Source organism: Aythya ferina, assembly GCF_964211825.1.
Source record: "Aythya ferina genome assembly, chromosome: 2".
Classification (NCBI taxonomy): domain Eukaryota; kingdom Metazoa; phylum Chordata; class Aves; order Anseriformes; family Anatidae; genus Aythya; species Aythya ferina.
The window spans coordinates 90,978,971-91,000,296 of NC_140297.1; the positions used below are offsets into that span (position 1 = coordinate 90,978,971).

Consider the following 21,326-nt stretch of genomic DNA (forward strand, 5'->3'; position numbering starts at 1 on the left):
TATAAATAATATATATTTCATATACCTTTTCCTAATACTGAAGTATGAAGCAAGACTAAGGATGTTACAGGATTGCTTTCCTGTACCAGACTAAAATGCAGCAGTCTGAAAGTTAATAGTGTGTATTAGGAAGCACAGATTGCAAGGAGGTTTAACTTAAATTGCCATTTAACTCATTGTCTGCGTAAATTATTCAGGATCAATGATATTTGAATAGAATCTCATTGCTGAAGAGAAAAGCAAACTGACCCCCCTTTCTCTGAATGCAGTCTTACTGAGGTGTTTGAGATGCAAAAATATAAGGAGGATGAAACTCTAACAGTTTGCAGATGTTGGCTGTGAAAGCAGGCTAATGTGATTCCCTCCCTGCCATCTTGATTATGACATTTAGCCCATCCTCTCCCTTCAGCTAGGTTGCACCTGTGTTCGCTTTGCCTTGTAAGAATCACGTTTCTGTTCTCTCCCTTGAATTGTTAATACAGTGCTGTTAATACATCATCTCATGCCATTTTTCAGATTTGGTTGTTGTAAAGCTGTTGTCTGAAATCTATCTTTATATCTGTAATAGAATCTGTGTTGTGTAGTATAATCCATAATCTGTAATTTTCCATTACATTCTTGACCTCAAAACCCTGGGGCATCCCCTCTTATTCCCCTGAATGCGTGACAGAGCTGGCAGTGCAGGTACTTTGACAAGATTTCATGGGCTCTGTAATATCTGCCCCTTCTATTATTCTCACTCATTTGTGTCCTGCATCAATGAAGCTTCTGTCTCATGGAAGGGAAGGTGTTCATAAGCTAATAAGTGCTGGAAATCTTCCAAAGGAAAGGCCTGTCCCACTTCAGCAGGAAATCTGTTTTCTGATATACCGCAGAGACTGGCATAATTTAGGTAAATTGTCTGTATAGCTCTGCTCCTGTAATTCTCTCTCGTGGAAATAAAACTTAATGAGAAGGCACTTCAACTTATTAGGAAGCAGTAGGCTCATATTGTCTACATTTTTCACATTTCATTTATGGCTTTTTATAGCTGTGCAGAAAGTCACTCAGAAAAAGTCAGGAATAGGCAGTGGATGTGCATTGCTTCCTTTTTTTTTTTTTTTTTCTTTTTTTTTTTTAGGTTTTTGTTGTGATTTAGCCATTAATCACGTATTTACCTCAGCTAGTAGAATCAAGCATGTTCTTGTATACTCTCTCCTCTCTCTGTATGCATATACATACTATCAGTGGAAATACCCGGGTCCCCAGTATCTCTGCTGTTCTTTGTTTTCCTCTTCTTAAATCACACATTTTGTTCCTGCTGCTTATACCATTGCAGTGTTCTTGCTTACAGAAGGAGTTTTCGTGTAAAATGCGTCATTTGGGCTTGTTTAATGTAAGAAATCACAGGTGTTGCTCACATGTTTTCATATTCCTTCTTTCCAGAAACTTCTTGTGGCAGTTTTTCTTTTGTTTATTTTCCATCAGCGAAAACTGTAGTTGTGACTTCGATTGGATGGACTTTTTGCTCTTAAAAACTCAGGCTGTAAAGGTGCCTTGCACTGAAACTCTGAAGATGAAAGCAGCAGAACCATTGCTCTTCCACTAAATCCCGTTTTGTTGGCTTAAAAGCAGTGATTCAAAATTTGGGTTTGAAAAACTTTGTTAAAGTGGTGGAAAAAAAAAAGAAAAAAATACTTGCAGACCGGTGGAGACAGGCTAGGTCTCAAAATGATATTTTCTTGAGCTTTCTCTGCATCACCAACTGAAATGATACTCGAGTAGAAAACGGTGATGAAAGCGATGTGAAACATCAGCTTTTCTGTCCACGTATATTGTATCATCTTGGACGCTAAGCGAGGCAATGTCATCTGTTGTTTGTACCACGCATTTTGGCTGTAAAAATAGAATTCTGAAACCACTGCGAAGGTCTGGGCTTTGAAAGCATCGTTTGAAAGACCTTGTACAAACAAACTGCGGCCCTTTTTTAAATTGGTCGTACACACGTGAAAGAATTTATCACGTAGCGGCTTTATTGTGGTGCTATAAGACTAGTGTTTTGGGATGGGTGTGTGTAGATGTGGATACATACAGGTAGGTGTGTTTACCTACACATGGATTTGTGTACAGGATGCATATTTATGAATATTTACTTGCACAAACGCGCACCAAAACAAATATGTGTAGCTGCAAGATGTGGGGAGAAGAAAAATGTTGCTGGACTGCACAAGTGACCTGGAAGAAGTAATGTACACTGTAATAAAGGATTTAATCTCCTGTCTGGGATTTCCCAATCTTTTAGCTCTCCCAAATTTATTTGCTTAATCATAATTGTAAGTGCTAATGCTAGGTGGGTTTGGAAAACTAAAAGGAAAATATTTTCATGATTGGAAAGCAAAATTCTTCACACAGATCTTGTGTGGTGTTGCTGACACCAGGGTGTTCGTGACTGGGCATGCAAGGAAATGCACAGTATGGCTAGCCCTTGAGTTCTTTAGCCTATCAGTTTTGTGTTATTAATGTACATTAGGTGAGCAGTACGTACTGCGCACGCTGTGTACGGAGGGCTTGTTAAAAGTTGGCAGTCTAGATTTGAGGGAAAAACGTGATGAGAAGGCGGCAGAGGCAGTAAGTGCAGCTGCATCCCATTCCAGCTGTGTAGCCGGGGAAGGCTGTGAGGACAGCCTGTGGGGAGTAGGACCCTCTTCAGAAGATGGGAGGATGCAGAGGGTCTGCAGCATTTCCATGAGACGTTTTCAAATAGCTTTTTTTTAAGGAGATGGCGAGCACAGCTCAAGTTGACCAGTTAGCCCTACAGGTGCTGTTTCCATGAGGCGGCTGCTTTTCACGAAGCATGTGAAGTGCATGGAAAGGGTTTGCTTGTTTTGTTAGTTGGATCATTTCCTGCAAGCATGTTCTTAAAGCCCTTTGACTAATGAGAAAACTATAAAGTGTTTCTTTTGGCAAGACATAAATAAAATATCGTGCTGGAAATCATCCTGAAAAAGGAGACGTTCTGTGTTCAAGCAAATCCCCTCTCTCACCTTCTGAAAACTTCTGAAATATTCCTTGTTTCCTTCTACAAGGTTGGGGGGGGGAGGAAGGGAGGCAAATAAAGCAAAAGGGCATTATGTATGTGGTCAACCCAGGGGAGAAAAAAAAATCACAACTTAATTGCTTTGCTAATGCTGCAATTCCTCTACGAGACCTTTCCCAAAGTGTTACCGTTTGTGTTGCTGGACCAGCCAGCTGAAATACATGTAGGTTGTGTGGTGGTGAACGTGGCTCCCTCCCTCTGACCCTGCTCAGGAATTTGGGAGGCTGCAGGGGAATTGCATCTCTTTCAGAAGCAGCAGCATGGGGCACCTTGCTGCTGCCGTCACCCCAGTTCACTGCAGGCTGGGCGGGGGGCTGGTTTCCATTCCTGCTTCGTTCAATAAGCACATTGCAAGGAAGAGCAGTCGTTCTTCTAAAGGAAGGTTTTGGAGGAAAAGATAGCTATCTGTCCCGCTAAAAAGCAGCATTAGGAAAAACTGGAAGGTTTTGTGGGGACAGGGCCTTATAGTCTGCAGAGTTTGTCTAGAGATTTATGTAGTTTGGATAAGAATTCTGGCTCTGAGCCCTTCTGTATGTTAAACTTGAAATGAGATTAAGGAAGATGAGAAAGAATAGACTTTATTTTTTTTTTTTTTAATACTTGTACCGACAATGTTGACTTTTTCTCTCACCACTTCATATTTTACTTTTTTTGTAAAGTCACTTGGGTTGCATGCAATTTAGGTCGGTAATTTCTGTAACTAAGAAGCTCTCTCGCAAGTTGGTGTGCAGCCTCTCAGAGGTTCACACAGAGCAGTGTATTGGAGTCTCAACACTTTCTCAGGAAGATGTAAAACAGTTTAGTAACATTTATAATGCAATGGCTGTGTATAATTTTTTTACAGGTTTAAATCAGCTTTGTTACTGTGGTGTTGATTTTTTAAAGCTCTTTGAGATTTTTTAAGCAGCAGCAAGCAGCTGTCCTTATTCAACTGATATAGTAGGATAACTACTGTTTACATTTATTTTTTCTGGTATTTGACCACAAAATGTGAATTACTGGCTTTGAGGCACTTCTGTTTCTCTTGCACTTTATGCTAACATAAATTTCTTTGAATCAAGCAGTGAATCCAAATGGGTATATTTCTGTTCCGCTAAATTTTCTTCACTGAAGAAGCACCTTGAGTGTTTTATTTATTTTTATATTTTTCCATTATTTATACTGTATGGAAAGCAAAAGCCTACCTTTCTGCCTCAAGCGATCAGAAAGGTTGAGGTTAGTGAAATTTAATTCCCAGTTGCAACTGTGAAGCAAATTTAACAACCCTAGAGATAATAGCGATCATTTTGTGAAGCGCAAGGAGTCTTACAGCTAAAGACAGCAGCAGGTACCCACCTCATAGCTTAGTTTTCTGTGGACAGTGTCGTGGTTCCGCTCGAGTGGGCAGCCGAGCTCCACCACAGCCGCTCTCTCACTCCCCCTCCTCAAAGAGGAATGGGGAGAAAATATGTGAAAAGGGCTCAAGGGTTGAGACAAGGATGAGAAAATCACTCAGTAATTATTGTAACGGGCAAAACAGACTCGGCATAAGGAGATAGTAAGATTTATTGCCTATTACTAACAAGCGAGAGAAGTGAGAAAACAAAGGAAAAAAAACAAAAAACCAAAAGCACCTTCCCCCCCATCCACCCTCTTCCACCTCCTCCCCCCGAGCGGCGCAGGGGAACGGGGGAATGGGGGTTATGGTCAGTCTACAGCACTTCTTCTCTGCCGCTCCTTCTCGGTCACTCTCGTCCCCTGTGCTGTGGGGTCCCACCCACAGGATGCAGTCCTTGATGAACTGATCCGGCGTGGGCTTCCCACAGGCAGCAGCTCTTCCAGAGCTGCTCCAGATCTGGGTCCGTACCACGGGGTCCATCCCTCAGGAGAAAACTGCTCCAACCTGGCTCCCCTACGGGCAGCAGCTCCTGCCGGGTCACCTGCTCCTGTGTGGGCTCCTCTCCACGGGCTACAGGTCCGGCCCGGAATCTGCTCCGGCAGGGGTCTTCCACAGGCGGCAGCCTCCGTCGGTGCAGGGCCACCTGCTCCACCGTGGTCTCCTCCACAGGCTGCAGCGTGGAACCCTGCTCCACCATGGTACTCCATGGGCTGCAGGGGGACATCCTGCTTCACCATGGTCCTCACCACAGGCCGCAGGGGACTTCTGCTCCGGCGCCTGGAGCACCTCTCCCCCTCCCTCTACACTGACCTTGGCACCTGCAAGGCTGTTCTCTCACTCCCTTGACTCTCCTGGCTGCTGTGTGGCACAGCGTTTTTTTCCCTGTCTTAAATATGCTCTCACAGAGGCGCAAACAACATCGCTTATTGGCTCAGCTCTGGAAAACAATGGGGCCCTTCCCAAACATGGGGCAGCTTCTAGATCTTTCTCACAGAAACCACCCCTATGGCACCCTGCTACCAAAACCTTGCCACGTAAACCCACTACAGACAGAAATATGTAATTTGCCCCATTTTGTTTCACAACCTGTCATTTTACAAAGAGAACTTGTTCTGAATGGCAACAGTAATCAAAGTGTTAGCACTTGGTGCTTGCAGCAGTCTGCCAGATGTGAGAATACCATTCCTGAAACAGGGTGAGAGATTTGCCAAACAGCTGCTTGGAGCTAAGGATGCTCTTCCAGGACAAGTGGGAGGCTACAGGAGCAGTGGTCTGGAGCAGATCAGAGGTCTGTTGTCTGTCCCCATCTCACAATCTTCCCTTCCCATAGCATGGTGCAAAGAGGATGCTCTTCATTCTGTAGGACTTAGGTTGGGCGATGAGAAAGTTTGGAGTTAGTGACATTTTATCTGTGCTGCTTTTAAGGAAACAGGGATATAGGTAAGAGGCATCCCAAAAATAGGAGAATGATGTGGGAATTTTAAAATTAATATTAAGAAACAAGGATACCAGCTACAAAACAAACAAAGCAATATAATGCCTGTACACGCAGGTTTTCCAGACACTGGGAAAAAAGAGTTGCCAGTTCCTCTACTTGATTTGTTTGAATTGTGATCCAGTCTTTAATTTTATGATCTTTTTTTTTTTTTCTTCTTTTTTTTCTTTTTTTGTTTTTTTTTCTTTTTCTTAGGCTTCTGCTTTGTTCAGTATGCAAGGTCAACTTGCTTGGACAAAGAGGAGGGGCCATCATGTGAAGGGGCTGTGCCTGTAGTGGCCCGTGCCTTTCTTTATTGCAAAACTTAGAACACAAATAAGTTTTGAAAGTGCAGGGGCCAAAAAAAAAGAGTGGTGTTATGATTAATTTGTAGGTGTCCTGGAATGGAGACAGAGATTTTGTCAGAAACTATGCCCTGGTGCTCTTATGCAATGAGTGCTAGGCGAGTAACTTCAATTAAACCTTTAAGAAAGTATTGTGATGTTCCCTGTTCTTCTGTGTTTGTTGTTTGCTGGGGAACTCATCTGTGAACATATTGTGACAGCTGAACATTAACCTCAGCTCCATCTGTATAATGGACCCTTGAAGTGATGTTATAGCACAGCATATTCTCAAAAATCAGATCATCTTAAATATGACAGCTACTGGAAGCTGCGACTTCTCTGCAGAATAGAGCAGAATAGCGAGTTTTTTTGTGTTTGTTTGTTTGTTTTTTAACCCATAGGTGTGCTGTGCAGAAAGTGCATTCAGAGCTGAGAAGTACTCAGTGTGTTGATGAACATTAGTGAAAATCCTGCAGGAAATGAAATGCTTTGTCTTCAGAGGATGTTTGCACTAAAACGTTCCTAGGACCACACATTGTGAAAGTGCTTTTTGCACAGTATTTTCCAGCCCTAACTGTGAATAAGGCAGTAGTCAAAAGCTCAAAAAAATATTTCTATAAATTAATTTTGACATTAAGTTTATGCGTAGCATTGGCTGAATGAAGTTTTCTACAGGAATCCTAATTCTGCCATTTCTTAAATGTTGAGTGCTTGATTTTGGTAGGTGTAACATTCCTTTAACTTCTCTCTAAGTATCCAGAAAGTGTTAATTAGCCGTGGTGGATTTGTTTTGATTGTGGACTAGCTATTGCATCAACGCATGGTCTTCTGCACCAGTTACGCACAGATGGTTTGGGTTCGGTCCATGTTAGTTACTGGAAGAGCCTGTGTAGAAGTGTCCGTGATACTTAAAGGACTGCCTTGGGTCTGGAAGTAATTTAGCTGCTTCCATGTGCAATCTGAGTTTATTTCTCACTGAGCAGACTTCAGAAACCTTAATCTAATACGAAGAGCAATTAAATTTCCCCGTCCCCAAATTGCCTCTTCATCATCTTCTTTAGTGTTGGTGTTACCCAGAGATCTCAGTCCTGTGGGCTCCAGCTAATGGAGTATTGACCAACCACGCAGACAGAGAAACGTGCTTGCATTCATACAGAGGTTTGCCAATGGTCACTGAATCGTATCATCACAACTCCAGTGGAATGAAATGACCCCAAAATGTTTTTAGAAGTAAACAGATTATTCAGTGGCATTTCCCATTTATGTAGTTACTGGTAAGTAAGAAATTTAGACTGCCACACTGATAAATCCTCCCCTTCCATTTTCATTTTTAGCCAGTATGTGATTCTCTCCCCTGCCACCACGCAGGTGAAAACTAGCTACAAAGGACAGACCTTGTGTTCAGGTCAAATGAAATGTAGGTCCCCAAATACTTTCCTTCTGTTCTGAATATATTTTACTAACTTTATAATACAGTAAGAAATTGAAATGAAAGGCACAGATTCTGTAATTTATCTTTGTGTTGACCAGAATTTAGGATTTAATAATTTTTATAAGAATATTTTTGCCTGAGAATTTTGAGAAAGGGAAAAAAAAGTGTAATCAGTGTGCACTCTACCTGGATATTAAGCCATCTAAATTCAATTAGAGAAGAAAAAAAGAAACCTGAGCATGACAGTGAAGAAAATGATTCAGCTACATTTCTCTGGAAAAATTGCTGAAAGAAGATGGGATTCAGTACTCAAAGGAGTTCTCACATCCAGTGTGCTGAAGGGAAAAAAAGAATAGTGGGATTAAAAGAGAATTACAATTAATTTGGAAGGAATCTTTGCTCAGTATCTGTGATGAATGAGCAGAGACACAAAACAGCATTTTCAATCGATATTTTGGACATGTGTGAGCTCTATACTTTAACAGGATTTGTAATGATGTCTCATCCCTCCACCTCTTTCTCATGGGAAGTCCACTTCAAATGCGAGATACGAACTTGTGCCTCCAGCACATTCTTTACTGTTAGATTTGAAAGGAGAATACATAACCCTAAATTTCACATAGCAGCAGACATACTTGAAACAGAAAGAATAAAAAGCACATTTAATGAAGTGTTGTATCAGTTTGCTTTCTAGTGCTGACTTTGGCTTTGTTCAGCCAGTACTTGAAGAATAGAGTCTTTCATTGATTTGCCCTAACAAGCATAAAATTCAGGAGATGAAAGTGAATTCTTTAATGGCACGCACATTACTGCAAGGTGGCGTCTGTACAAAACGTTAGAGACGAGCCGAAGAACAATAAATATCTGAAAAGTGTATCAGGAATTTGGTTTTGGTATCTGTCCTGGTCTGATTCCAATGGAGAAAATCAGAAGGATATACTCACTATTGTTTTTAAGGCAGCATAGTGAATAAAACGTGACAGATGTATGTTTTCTTAAAATCACTTTGTGTTGGAATGCATTCCTCAGTAGGCAAAGATGCGGAGATCTTGAATCAATCAGCTTTTATTATCAGGAGGTTTCGTTTGAGCTTTTCTAGACAGGACACTATGGTGCAGAAATTGGGATGCGAGGATAGCCTTACTTCCAGTCTTTGCTTTAGACACACTTCTTTGTCCTATTTTGCTTAAGAACTATTTTAATTTAGTTGCTGAGCTAAAAATATATTGAATTCTTACTTATCCTGATTCATTCTCTTGAGTCAATACTTCATAAGCAAGGGAGGAAACTCTTAATTTAAATTTATTATTCATCATTGATTTTGGATGGTTTGTTATATAGTTGGACAGGAAAAATATGGCTTGGTGTGTTGTTCTGCAGAGACTTTTAAATCAGGTGGTTTCAAAATGACAAAAGCACTGAAGAAATACGAAGTTTATTTTGAAAACAATAATTACAGAAAGTAAAGCTTCTTTATACATTTTTGCTACCGTTTCAAGCACTACTCGAGTGTCCCCAAAATGATCACAATGCTCCTGTGTTGTTTGCTCGCTTGTTGCATTTCTGCCCTTTGAGATGAGGAGGCACGTCCATTAATAGGAACTTCTCCGACTTGTCTAAAATCTTGTCGTTTTAGCAACAAGTATTAAGAAATGTTAAGTGTTACCTACTTAAGCTGTTCTGTGGTGAGATGTTTCTTCTTCTGTTGTGAAACTTTTTCACATCCCTTGTTTTGGGAGAAGAGGGAACACCATTTAGCATACATGTACATACACTGCCACATGAAGAAGCAATGTGAGAATTAAAACAGCTCCTTATAGAAAGAAAATGGCCGGAGACACTTACTTATATTTTTTGTTCCCAGTGCAGCTCTTCCATGGTATTCCCCAAGCATAATTTACGCTAGCAGTTAGAATAAATACTGTTAGAGTTTGACTGAAAATTGGAGAGCTACCTAGGTGTAACTTTTGGCAGCACGCTTGTTTCCTGCAGAACCCTCTGTGGGAAGTGATGGGAAACACCAACGGTAGAAGATTACTATTTTCAGTGCTTCTTTTCTCTCATCTTTTGTTGCTTCTCTGTTCTTCAAGAACATAAATTTTTATCAGTCCATGCTTATTGAGAAAATACCATAATATTTGGATATTGGAGAGTGGAGCTTTTGGTTTTTAAGTAGCAGAAATAGCTTTACGTTCCCACAGATACCGTTTTTGACTCTGTGCAAGTCTCCCTGCTTCAGTTCCCTTACCAATTGCAATAGTCCTTTTTCAGGGTGCTAGATGGGCCCAGGTTTACCTGCTCAGAGTAGCACCCTGAAGAATGAAGTTGAACTTACACCAGCGCTCGTGATAGTAATAACGTATTGCTACATGACCACAGAGTGTTGTCGATCAATGTTTCTGCCTTTACAAGGAACGTGCTTAAGTCCTTTTATTTGTTTTATTTTATTAGTTCTTTTATTTGTCCTATTGTATGGTAATGATGGGCATTCTTCTTGTGTGGTTCCTCATTCTGCTTCCCAAGAACCTTCCATTTTATTTAGGAAAAGCATAAATATTGGGAAATGTGGCTTTTCTTGCAAGAAAAATAGGGAGAAAAAAAGTCAGCCAAGGATAATCCATCATTTATTCACTTCAAAACTGTCAGGTTTCATCCTGGAAGGTTTGCTGTTGACCTGATAAGATTCTGTTAATCACCAAAACCATTTGGTACGTGAACAGTTAGCCTACCATTTGTCCTTTGTCTGTTCCTGTGCTATTCCACTCGCTAAACAGTCCAACTATGTTACCCCATGATTTTATTTGTACATAGGGCAGGAACCCCAAGAAACTCTGCTTTTTTTTTTTTAATAATCACTTCCAAAGTACCTGAGTGTAGTCAGTTAAGACCCTATTTACATATAATAGGAGGAAAATGAAACAACTCCATGTATTCCCTCAGTTTTCTGTGCCCCAGGTGTGCAATCAAAATAAGCTGCTCTTGCTCAGACCAAATCCTAATCGCAGTTTCTTCAAAACACGTATTTGACTTCAGCACATTTCCCTGTGAGAATGCCAGATTCATTCACGAGGCTTAGCTTCTTGGTGTTTAGAGGAGATGCTGGAATTCCAGCCCCATGTGCTGGGTGTAACTGATAATGATGGATAAAAGACAGCTAGCACCTGCGAGACCTTTCTTTGTGCAGGGTAAATAGGTTTCTGAGGAGTTCAAGAGAAGGGAGCTGCAGAAAGTGGTGTGTTTTTTTTTTTCTTTTTTTCCATTCTGCAAAGGTTGGTTTGTGCTTCTCTCTTTGTACCTTCAAAGTCAGGATTAGTATTGTTTACACAGACAGAAGGCTTACATTCACGATGATTAATGGGGAGGGGAAGGCCTTGAAATCCATCACATCTAGCACATTGCCAGACTAAATTACTCAATCGGCTGCCAAATAGAATGGCTAAGGCAATTTTCTTTGCATCTTGCCAACTGAAATATGTTATTTAGGGTCGTTGCTTGTTTAACCATTACACAGTTATTAATTGGGAGTTTGGCTAGATTTCCCTGGTTTAGCCCTAAAGTTAAGATAAATTTTTCTTTTCTGGCCTTTAGCTCAGCGTGGTTTTGGCTATGGATTAATTTTCAATTTCAGTTCAGTTTAATTTTCGATTTAAATATTCTGGGAGGGAGTAGACACATGGCTGGAGGAAGTAAGAAGACAGAGCCAGACCTCAGGGGTGCTCAGTTAAAGGGAAAGGGTCAATCAGCACTGTCTGAAATACAGGATGTTCAGTTTAAAGTTAATCTAAAAAAGTCTAATTAATACCAAAGGTGACTGAATACTGACATAGGTTATCCAGAGAGGCTGTTTGGTTTTGACAGCTCAACACCTGGCTGGACACAATCCTGAAAAAACTGTTGTAGCTGACCCTGGTGTGAGCTGGAGGCTGGACTGGACAATCTCCAGAGGTGCCATCCCAGTCTGTGAAACTGTGCTGCTGTAAAGCACTCGGATGCCCAAGCACGATAAATCCATTATAAAAAGTTTAAAGATGCGTCTTCTCAGAACTGTACAGATACGTGAACTGTTTTATTGGAGATGTTTTATTGGAGATGAGGTGGAGACACCTAATCCTTAAAAGTAGAGATTAATTTCTAACCTAGAACAAAACCATGTCTCTTTTGCTGCGGGAAGAAGTTGTAGCCCAGGCTTGGGTGTAAGCCAACTGGAGTTAATGCTTTAGTATTCACACGGGCGGTGTCCTGCACTGCTTTTGCAGAATACCTCTCCTTACAAGAAGATCTCTCAGGGAATCTTACCATCGTTTTCTGTTCTTCAAGAAATGAAGATAGGTGGGCATGTGTGGAAGTCTCCGCAGAAAATATTTTTAAATTTAATTTTTTACAAAAAATACATAACTACATACACATTGGAAGAACATTAAATAATGTTTCATCCTATATTGATTCTGTTGAGAAGCATCTGCCTGACTTCAGCCCTATATATGCATACATAACAATCTGTAGTCTTAATTCAGGGTTACTACACGTTCTCTTTTTACACAGGAGTTTTGCTTCATAAAGCTCCAAGGAAGAATGGTCATCTTTTAATAATCATCTAGTCAACCCTTTTTTTTTTTCTTTTTCTATATGTAGCTCAATGCTTAATTTTACACACTACTCATACTCTTGCCCTGAAGGTAGAATGAATTTTCTCATGGTCTTTTTCATGCTATTCATCATTAATGAACGATACTTTGTTTACCTTTGTAGCTCATATTGATGCAGAGAAGAAATAGGAGATCCAGAGAAATCAAGGAGAAAAAAATCCATTTAAAAGTATTTCTATTGGATATATCAGCAGGAGCCTGTATTTGTTTATAAGGTTCCATCAGCTTTGTTGGGCTTTTTTTTTTTTTTCCCCCACTGGAAATCTTGGAAATATGTGTCATTATTCCTCTATTTTTTGAAAAAAAAAAAAAGCAATTGTTATAAATTCTTGGTTTTCGTGTGCGTCTGTATCGGATCAATGAAAAATGTGACCATTTTGGTTTGCCATGCATGTAAAACTCTGTCCCTGGTTGAAATTACATGCACTGCCAGGCCTGAGGATTTTATATCTTTGTCTGAGATTTTGTTAGGAAAGCTACATGAGCGTTTCATACTTAGACGCTTGTAGTCAACTTGCAAAATAGTGCTCTAATGCTAGGAGACTTGCTCTTTTATTAATATTTTTGTTACATACTTATTTTTAATGGTTAAATGTACCCAGCTTATTGCATGTTCTTAAGTCTTATTAATCTTGTAAAACATGTTGGAATACGTTGCATTTAAAAATGTGAGGTCTGCAGCATAAAATGAGAATTAAAACAATTACGTTTAACCAGGCGAGGTTTTTATAATGCACGTGCGTAAGTCAGATTTCAGTTTGTGTAAAAACACTTTTTTCAGGTTAACTGCTGACAGAGTCAACTTGGAACATATCCTTTCCTTGCAGTCGTATCGAGTGAATTGCCAGAAATATCACAAAGGAAATGCTGGAGCAGGTGCAATTCTGGTGTGCTCCTTTGGCATCTGGCTGGCTGGCGTACTGCCACAGGTGGTGCACGTCACGTGTAAAGGAGCAGCTTTTGCTGAAATACTTGAGCTGATTAAAGCTGCCTGATGTCCTTTGAACTTGCTGGGTGCTGCTTTTTAAAGGAGGGGAGGGAAAGGAAAGGGTGGCAAGAGGAGCATGAAGTGGAGGAGGGTGAGGCCTCCTGTGAGGGCTTTCTGAGGTCCTGGAGTGGTGATGGGTTGGCCATCTCTCAGGGGAGAGCCATGTTTCTCTCTATTTGAATGCTTGAGGCACTAAGGGCCATTGGGTAGCAGGCTACAGGGAAGGGAGATCACTGTGTATGTGCCTTGTTGGAGTGGTAACCAAAGTCCTGCTGATTTAAGGGCCTTGGAGCAGAGCTACAAAGGAGTGCTCAGTGCTTTTCCCTCAAAAAGAAAATGGCTGGGGAACCCCTGCTCCCCACATGTCACAGGCACAGCTCGTCAAGAAGCTGTGCTCACCACATCTGCTTTATCTCTGGGGTTGCATCAATTTCATGGGACCAAAACCGTGTGTCTGTCTCATAAATATCATCAGAGGTTCAGCAAAAATTAAGGTTGTTGAAGATGAACAATTAGGTAAAATGGAGTAGCAAGAGGATGTATCTGGAGGTCTCTCTATTGTGTCAGGAGTGTAGGAATTTATAAATCTCCTTCAGTATTTCCTGTGGGCTTTTGTGGATGATGGAAATTATTGCCAGCCTGTGCCATGAGCAAAGTGTTAAGTATGCTAACGACCTGACTGAAATAATAAGTGTCAAAACTCCTGTGCTGTCTCTTTAGAATTAAAATAACGTGTCATTCACCAAGTAAAGCAAGATGTTTTGTTTCTTGGTGAGCTTATACTTGATTTTTAAATGATACTTTAAGGGCAAGTTATGGCATGCTTCTGTACCCACTGGGTTACACACCCAGAGCCAGCAATGTCTGTGGCAGGGCCCAAGCTCACTGAGCAGGGAGCTCCGTACTCCATTTGCCTTTGCCCAGAGGAGGCCTCTGAAAGGTGTAACTGGAGCCTACAGGACAGGGAAAAATCCTGGTCAACACTTCTGTCACTCATGTTCAGCGTTAAAAATAAGTGAGTTGTACTGTATCTTTGTACATTTTGCTGTTAATCTTAATCTTCATTTTTTTTTCATCTATTTTAATCAGTAAAGCCTTTGTCTCTGCACTGCAAAAAGATCTGAACTTTGAATAATGCTTTAGGTCTACAACTAGCTTCAGAAGCTCCCAAATACAAATACTTCTGAGGTATTAAAGTAGTGCATAAGAATTGCCTTCCTTGTCCCCCTCTGTGCCTATCTGGGGCAATCCCAACGTGAATAGAGCCTGGGCAGTGGGTAGACAGAGAGCAGCCCTGCAGAGAGGGACTTAGAGGTGTGGGTGGATGAAAAACTGAACGTGAGTTGGCAATGTGTGCTTGCAGCCCATAAAGCCAACTGTGTCCTGGGCTGCATCAAAAGAAGTGTGGCCAGCAAGGTGAGGGAGGTGATTTTTTCCCCCCTGTTCTGCTCTTCTGAGACCCCACCTGGAGCCCTGCGGTCAGCTCTGGGGCCCCCAGCACAAGAAGGACGTGGGCCTGTTAGAGCAAGTCTAAAAGATGAAGAAGATGATCAGTCTAGAACAAGGCCATAAAGGTGGTGAGAGGGATGGAGTGCCCCTCCTACGAAGACAGGCTGAGGGAGTTGGGGTTGTTTAGCCTGGAGAAGAGAAGGCTCTGGAGAGACCTCACAGCGGCCTGCCAGTGCCTAAAGGGGGCCTACAGGAAAGCTGGGGAGGGACTTTGTGTCAGGGAGTGTAGGGATGGGACAAGAGGTAATGGCTTTAAAGTAAAAGAGGGGAGATTTAGATTAGGTATTTGGAAGAAATTATTCACCCAGAGGGTGGTGAGGCACTGGCACAGGTTGCCCAGAGAGGCTGTGGATGCCCCATCCCTGGAGGTGTTCAAGGCCAACCTGGTCTGGTGGGAGGTGTCCCTGCCCATGGCAGGGTTTTGGAACTAGGTGGTCCTTAAGGTCCCTTCCAACCAAAACAATTCACCGATTCGAAGACTAAAAGCTGGACTTTAAATAGTATCAGCTAGCATTGAAATTCTCATTTCTAGTAGCAATGCTATACATCTAAGTCTGTGCAGAACCATCTTTCTGGCTTCAGCTTAAAATTTTATTTCTGTGAGAAAGTTCAGTTCTTAGTCTAGTATGGGTTAATGTAGGTGCCCTGTAAATCAGTTTCTTAGCATGTTTCAGCCATGATGTCTGTGATGATGGGGAAAAAAAATAGCAAGGGCTAAAAAGAAAGGATTAGTCAAAGAGGGATTTAAAGAAACTTTGATAAGAAACAAAATATTCTTGTATCTGTGGCCAGGAATAAAATGTTTTTAATTTCCTGAATGACATTACAATATCTTTAACAGGAGGAAAGAAATGTGAATAGGTCTATAAACAACAGATACTGCATTGAAGCTAAAATGAAGCATACCAATAATAACAAAGAAAGAAAAAACATAAAAACTTAAACTGATTATAAGCCTGTGGAGTGAGTATGAATCACAAGGTTTGGCACAGTGCTGCTTAGTGCAAGATGGTTTTCAGAAGCACTGGAGAGGCCAGGTCATCTATTTCACCTGATTTCACCTCTTACAGGCACAGAGCTGTGCTGTGATTTCGTTAATTTTTGAGAAGCTGGGTGGTAACAAAGCTGTAATTAATGATGATTTTTCATCACCATCAGGGGAAAAGGATCTTCATGTAAACTGATGATGGTAACTGTAACTCTTCTAGGCCTTTGCAGTGTTTTCTGGCTTGTTTGCTCCATTATGGCATTCCCTAATCCTGCCTGTGTGATTGCTGCTGGTTGGAAGTCTTACAGTGGTGGTAGTCTGTGCCATGCAAGGGGCGATGTCCAATTGCCTTGAAATCCACGTAGGTTGCCATATAGGCTCATATGCCCTGTAACTCTTGGTTTTATGGGTTGTGGCATGCAATGCTTGGACATTTCAGGGGCAATAAGGTCTTCCCTGAGGAGCGGTGTGCAGGCGCCGATGCTCGCCATTGTTACGCAGCTCGCAGCAAACACCGCCGCGGCTGTTGGTGAAGTGCCTGCTGAGTTTGGACCAGGAGCTTCCCTGGGAGCTGAAACCTCCAAGCAGGGCCTGGCTTTGGCCCACTTCACTGTGGATGTTTGCTTATTCTGATTTAAACACAAGGTGCATTGCTGCCATAGCTCTTGACATGATGAATGGTGTTTTGGCTCTTTGGAAACTGAAAGCAAATAGTACTTCTGCTCATTCAGTGCTTCTGTTTTCTCTAAGCAGGCTTGCGGTAAAATATAAAGCAGATAGAGGTTATAGAAGCAGGTGTGTGGGCAGGAAACAGCTTTGAAAAGTTTGACAGCCTGGATGGGAATGTGATGATGTTTTGTGCTGGAGTTTTTCCCCTTTGGTCCTGTTAACTTTATAGAGGATCTCGGGAGAGCATCAATGCCAATACCGGCAAGTTTTTAGAGATTTTCTTAAACCTCTTATTTCACACAAATCTATGAAGTTTTTGGCTGGTCTGTCCTTCTCTAGCTAAGCCCTTCCTAAGAAATTCAGCAATTTTCCCCTCGAAAATAGCTACGGGTAAAGTCACAAACTACTCTCACAAAAGATTAAGGGTTTGACAAGGGTGGTGGGAGCAAAGAAATTCCAAATTAAGTCTGCTCCGTATTTAAACCCCCCTCTCCCAGCCCCCTATTGCACAACAGCAAGCTTTCCTAATGCAAGTATGCTGTTGATATACTTCCAAAGAGAATTCCAGTTGGCTGAGAGATGGGATTAAATGGATTAAATAACCTCCTCGGTTTTCAGTCAAAAAAAAAAAGTTTGGTTGAAGGCACGTATGAATGTGAACTTAAATGGTTTTGGAGCAGATTGTCCTGCTGAACAACCTTAGGCTGCCTTGCAAATTAGCTTGCCCTTCCTGGACAAGGCTGTGTGTGTTTGTGCATGTGCAAGCAGACATGCACACACGGGGTATGGGTGTTCACGGAGTGTGCAGCACAGCCACAGCTATCGTTGCAATCTATGGCCATGGGCTGAGATGTAGGCTAACAGTTGCAGAAAAAAGCTGCAGGGAATACCAAATGGTGTAGGGTGCCGTGTGTCCATGCAGTGCAAGGCTGGTGTGCCCTGCTCAGTCAGTCCCAAGCTCCAGGAGAGCCTGGGAACCCTGCAGCCCATCAGCTGGGCTCCTACACTGGTGCTTTTGTGGTCTCCTCATCTTATTCTACTTCTGTACTGTTTGTTTGATGGGTGTTACCTCTGCTTCTTCAGCACAGACACTTGATGTTAGGTGAAAAACATTTTACATTTAAAAAAAAATACAAAAAACATTCCACTCTTCTCATAGAATTATTTTCCTTTCCAAAGAAGTTATCGGGCATCAACATTATAGAAAGTGCACATAGATACTCCATAACTTGTTCTTCCTTCTAATGAAAGTCATTTTCCTCTCAGCACTGCCTATCATGTCTTGCTTTCATTTTTCTGACCCCTGGAGACAGGAAATAACAATATGAAGCTCTGTTCCAAGGTCTGTCAGCAGCTGATAACTTGCTGATAACTTGATGTGTGGCAGATAACAACTGGAGCCATGCCTTGTATGTGGACAGCATGACTCCATAGCAAACGTATCTCCTGTCTTAGATGTTTCATGGCATTCTTTGTAATTCTTTGTCCCATGAAGCTTATTGGCCACTACATCAAGTGGCAGCACTAGTGGTTTTATCATGTGTTACTAACCTTTCACCTATAACCAAAAGACCCCTTCTGTTGCTGGAAAGATATAGATGCTATCATATACTTGGGATAGCGTTAATATTAACAGAAAAAAAAAAGAAAAAGGAAAAAAAAAGTTTGTGGGAAGGAATTGGGAGATGGGGGGCAAGGTTAGTAGTAGTAGTAGATGAAAGGAATCCCTTAAACTTTTCTGTGTCTTCTTTCTAAGGTCTACTGATTTGCCTTAACCTATTGTAGTGAAGAGCTGCATCTAAGAGGCTGGAGTAATGCATTCCAGATCCCCATTAAACATCCATTCTAATCGGTCTTAAGTATAAGCAGTAGGGTAATTTTGTATCGCGTGCATGTTTTGCCTTTAAAAGCAGACTTCTTGCTGCCTTTGATTTCTATATTAATTTGGAAAGCATGTGCCAAGAGTAAAATTTGTTTCACATTTGTTTCAAATTCAAATTAAATCCCTTCACCCCCAACCGAAGAATTTGTACAAAAAAAAAAAAAGAAAAAAAAAAAAGGCTTGGTGACCTTATCATGACTGGATCTCATCCTGATCAAGGGCCAAATCTTTTTGGTATTGAAAGGAAGTAAAAACAAGAATTAAGAACTTTCTCTGATTACTGATGGGATAGCTGTGCTCTCCACTTTCTGAGACCTGCAAGGAGAGCGCGACAAAGAAGCCATTTATTCAGTTGGTGCACTTCTTATCTCCTTTTTTTGACTGCCTTACATTTTTGTTTTACCTTAACACTTGGGCCTGTGTCCCTGCCACCTAATGTTATTCACCTGAGCCATGTCTTAGAAGCACGGTGAAGGATTTCTTCCTGTACAGCAGTGGAGAGAGATGTGCACCTCCCCAGAACAGGGCAGCCTGCCTAAGATGCCAGTTATCCCCTCGATGCAGCACTCTTGCTCTCCTTTTCTCTGTCTTCATGACTGTGGAGGTTCAAGCTTTGCTTCTAGCTTGGTGTAACAGATTAGATAAGGAATAAAAGTCCAGAGAAAAAGGGGGAGACTTGATGTAAAAATGAAAGCTGCTCAGCTTATAGGGGTATTTAAAGCTCTCGCTTAACATGCACATTTCTTTGAAGATCTCCCCTCAAGGAAAGCAGTACTGCATGGTTCACAACCTACATAAAATTCAGCAAATGTTTAGAATGTGTTTGGAAGATTAATAATGTCGTAATATTCCTCACCCTGTGGGTTTTTTGCTTTTTTCCCCCATAAAGCGATGTACGAGGGGCTTGTCGGGTTGTGCCTTATATAATTGAGCTGTTATGCCAACAGGCTGTGCTGAAAGGTGTTACATCAGTGATTTCTTTTTCATCCCACTGTGCTTTGATCTCCTGCTATAAAGCAGAAGATCTAACAGTGGAAACTTTTGAAGATGATAGATGAATTTTGCTAATCCACTTTTCATAATCCTTATGAAAAATGTCTTTCCTTATCAGTCTGAAAAGATTTAATAGCTGTTTTCTCTAGTCTTACATTATCAGGATTACAAACTATGGAATTATTGTTATGAAATATTTTGCTAGCATGTTTTGAAATGTTGCAAATGCTTTAGAATCAATGAATAAAGATGATTCATTGTTGACCATGCTTTGTTGTATTTTCTCACTAAAATGCAAAACTCTTACTGCGAGCGAGCACTATGCAATGGTGAATATTTGCTCTCCTTTTTGGTGTTAATTGCCCTGCTGTAATTTCAGATTACTGAAATTAACTGAAACGGTCAATCCAAATGCACTGATTAAAGCATTATAAAAGTGCTGAAACAAGGGGGAAAAGTTTTGACTCACAAGATCTAACACATTTTAGGTAATGGATCTGTTAGGATAGTAAGCAGCATGTAGGATACTGTTTTCAGAGTTTGGGGCAATAAAACCTGACATCCTTTAGAAAGGAACAAGTGCCCATGCTTGCCACTAGATGAAATTCACACTTATATCATCCAGATGAAGTCAGTAAAGTTACTGCAGTTGCCCAGGATCTTGTCCAGCAGAATCCTGCCCAATGCAGCTTTTGTTAGTTGGGCTCCCCGTGTCCCCGGAAAACAATGCTTACAGTAAATGGCCAGCAATTCTTAGAGTTATAATGTATATATTCACCAGGTCTGATTTTTTTTTTCTCTTTTCTTTACAATAGCTTTGGGACAAATTATGCTCTATGTTGATGGCATGAATGGAGTAATAAATCATAATGAAACCATCCAGTGGCTGTACACGCTTATTGGGTCAAAGGTAAGACACTCTCCAAAATTCTTGCTTTATATGTTTTTGGTTTCTTTAAAAGCATTCTATTTGTATTACGTATGCATTAGGGTTTTAACAGACTGTGTTAGGCTCTAAATGAGTACATAACGCTCTGCATAGAAACCAGGGCACACTGGGCTGTTACTTCTTTTTCTAACTTTTTCCTACTCTTTTATGCTTTTGGTACTCACTCTGTTTTTGAAAGCAAAGGTACTAGAATCACCGAATATCCTGAGTTGGAAGGGACCCACAGGATCATCGAGTCCAACTCCTGGCTCCACACAGGACCACCCAAAAAACAGAGCCTATGTCTGAGAGCATTGCCCAAACACTGCTTGAACTCCAGCAGGCTCGGTGCTGTGACCACTGCCCTGTGGGGCCTGTCCCAGTGCCCGACCACCCTCTGGGTGCAGAACCTTCCCCTAACCCCCAGCCTGACCCTCCCCTGTCCCAGCTCCATGCCGTTCCCTCGGGTCCTGTCGCTGTCCCCAGAGAGCAGAGCTCAGCGCCTGCCCCTCCGCTCCCTTCCTGGGGGAGCTGCAGGCCGCCATGAGGCCTCCCCTCAGCCTGCTCTGCTCAGGGCTGACCTAGAGATGCCTTTGTTACTGTCTGTGCTGCCAGTGCAGTTGACCATGGAGCAGATTATTTTTTTTTCTTGCAGTTGCAGTTACCAAGACATTAATTGGGACCACTTTGTGTGTGTGAGTGTGTGTTTTTTTTTTTCCCCTTTGCATTCTGTGAATGCAAAACTTTTTGTACAGTTTAGCCATTCTGTCCTGCTCAACTTTGCTGAGCATGGGGGGAGAACAAATTAGAATGGCTCCCTCCTTTGTCTCTAGAGAGCTCTAGTACTAATATAAAGTCTAGTACCTGGCTGCAGAGGATTCTTTGTTGTTCTCTGCATATGAGGAGGCAACAACTGTAGATCTATACCAGAGTCTATGTCGCTTGAGTTGCTATCATCCAACTTTTAAGGCTACCTATGTTGAAAGTTGAAAAAGAAGAACATATGTTCTGCTTACACT

At 41.5% G+C, this 21,326-nt stretch overlaps 1 protein-coding gene across 9 annotated transcripts in view; it reads left to right on the forward strand.

Moving 5' to 3' along the window:
* FHOD3 (formin homology 2 domain containing 3) overlaps positions 1 to 21,326 on the forward strand; it is a 394,706-nt gene that overhangs the window by 220,817 nt on the left and 152,563 nt on the right. For all 9 annotated transcript variants that reach the window (XM_084510276.1, XM_084510270.1, XM_084510271.1 and 6 more), the window contains exon 6: positions 20,195 to 20,289. In XM_084510276.1, the coding sequence (XP_084366402.1) occupies positions 20,195 to 20,289 (95 nt within the window). The remainder of the gene's footprint in view (positions 1 to 20,194; positions 20,290 to 21,326) is intronic.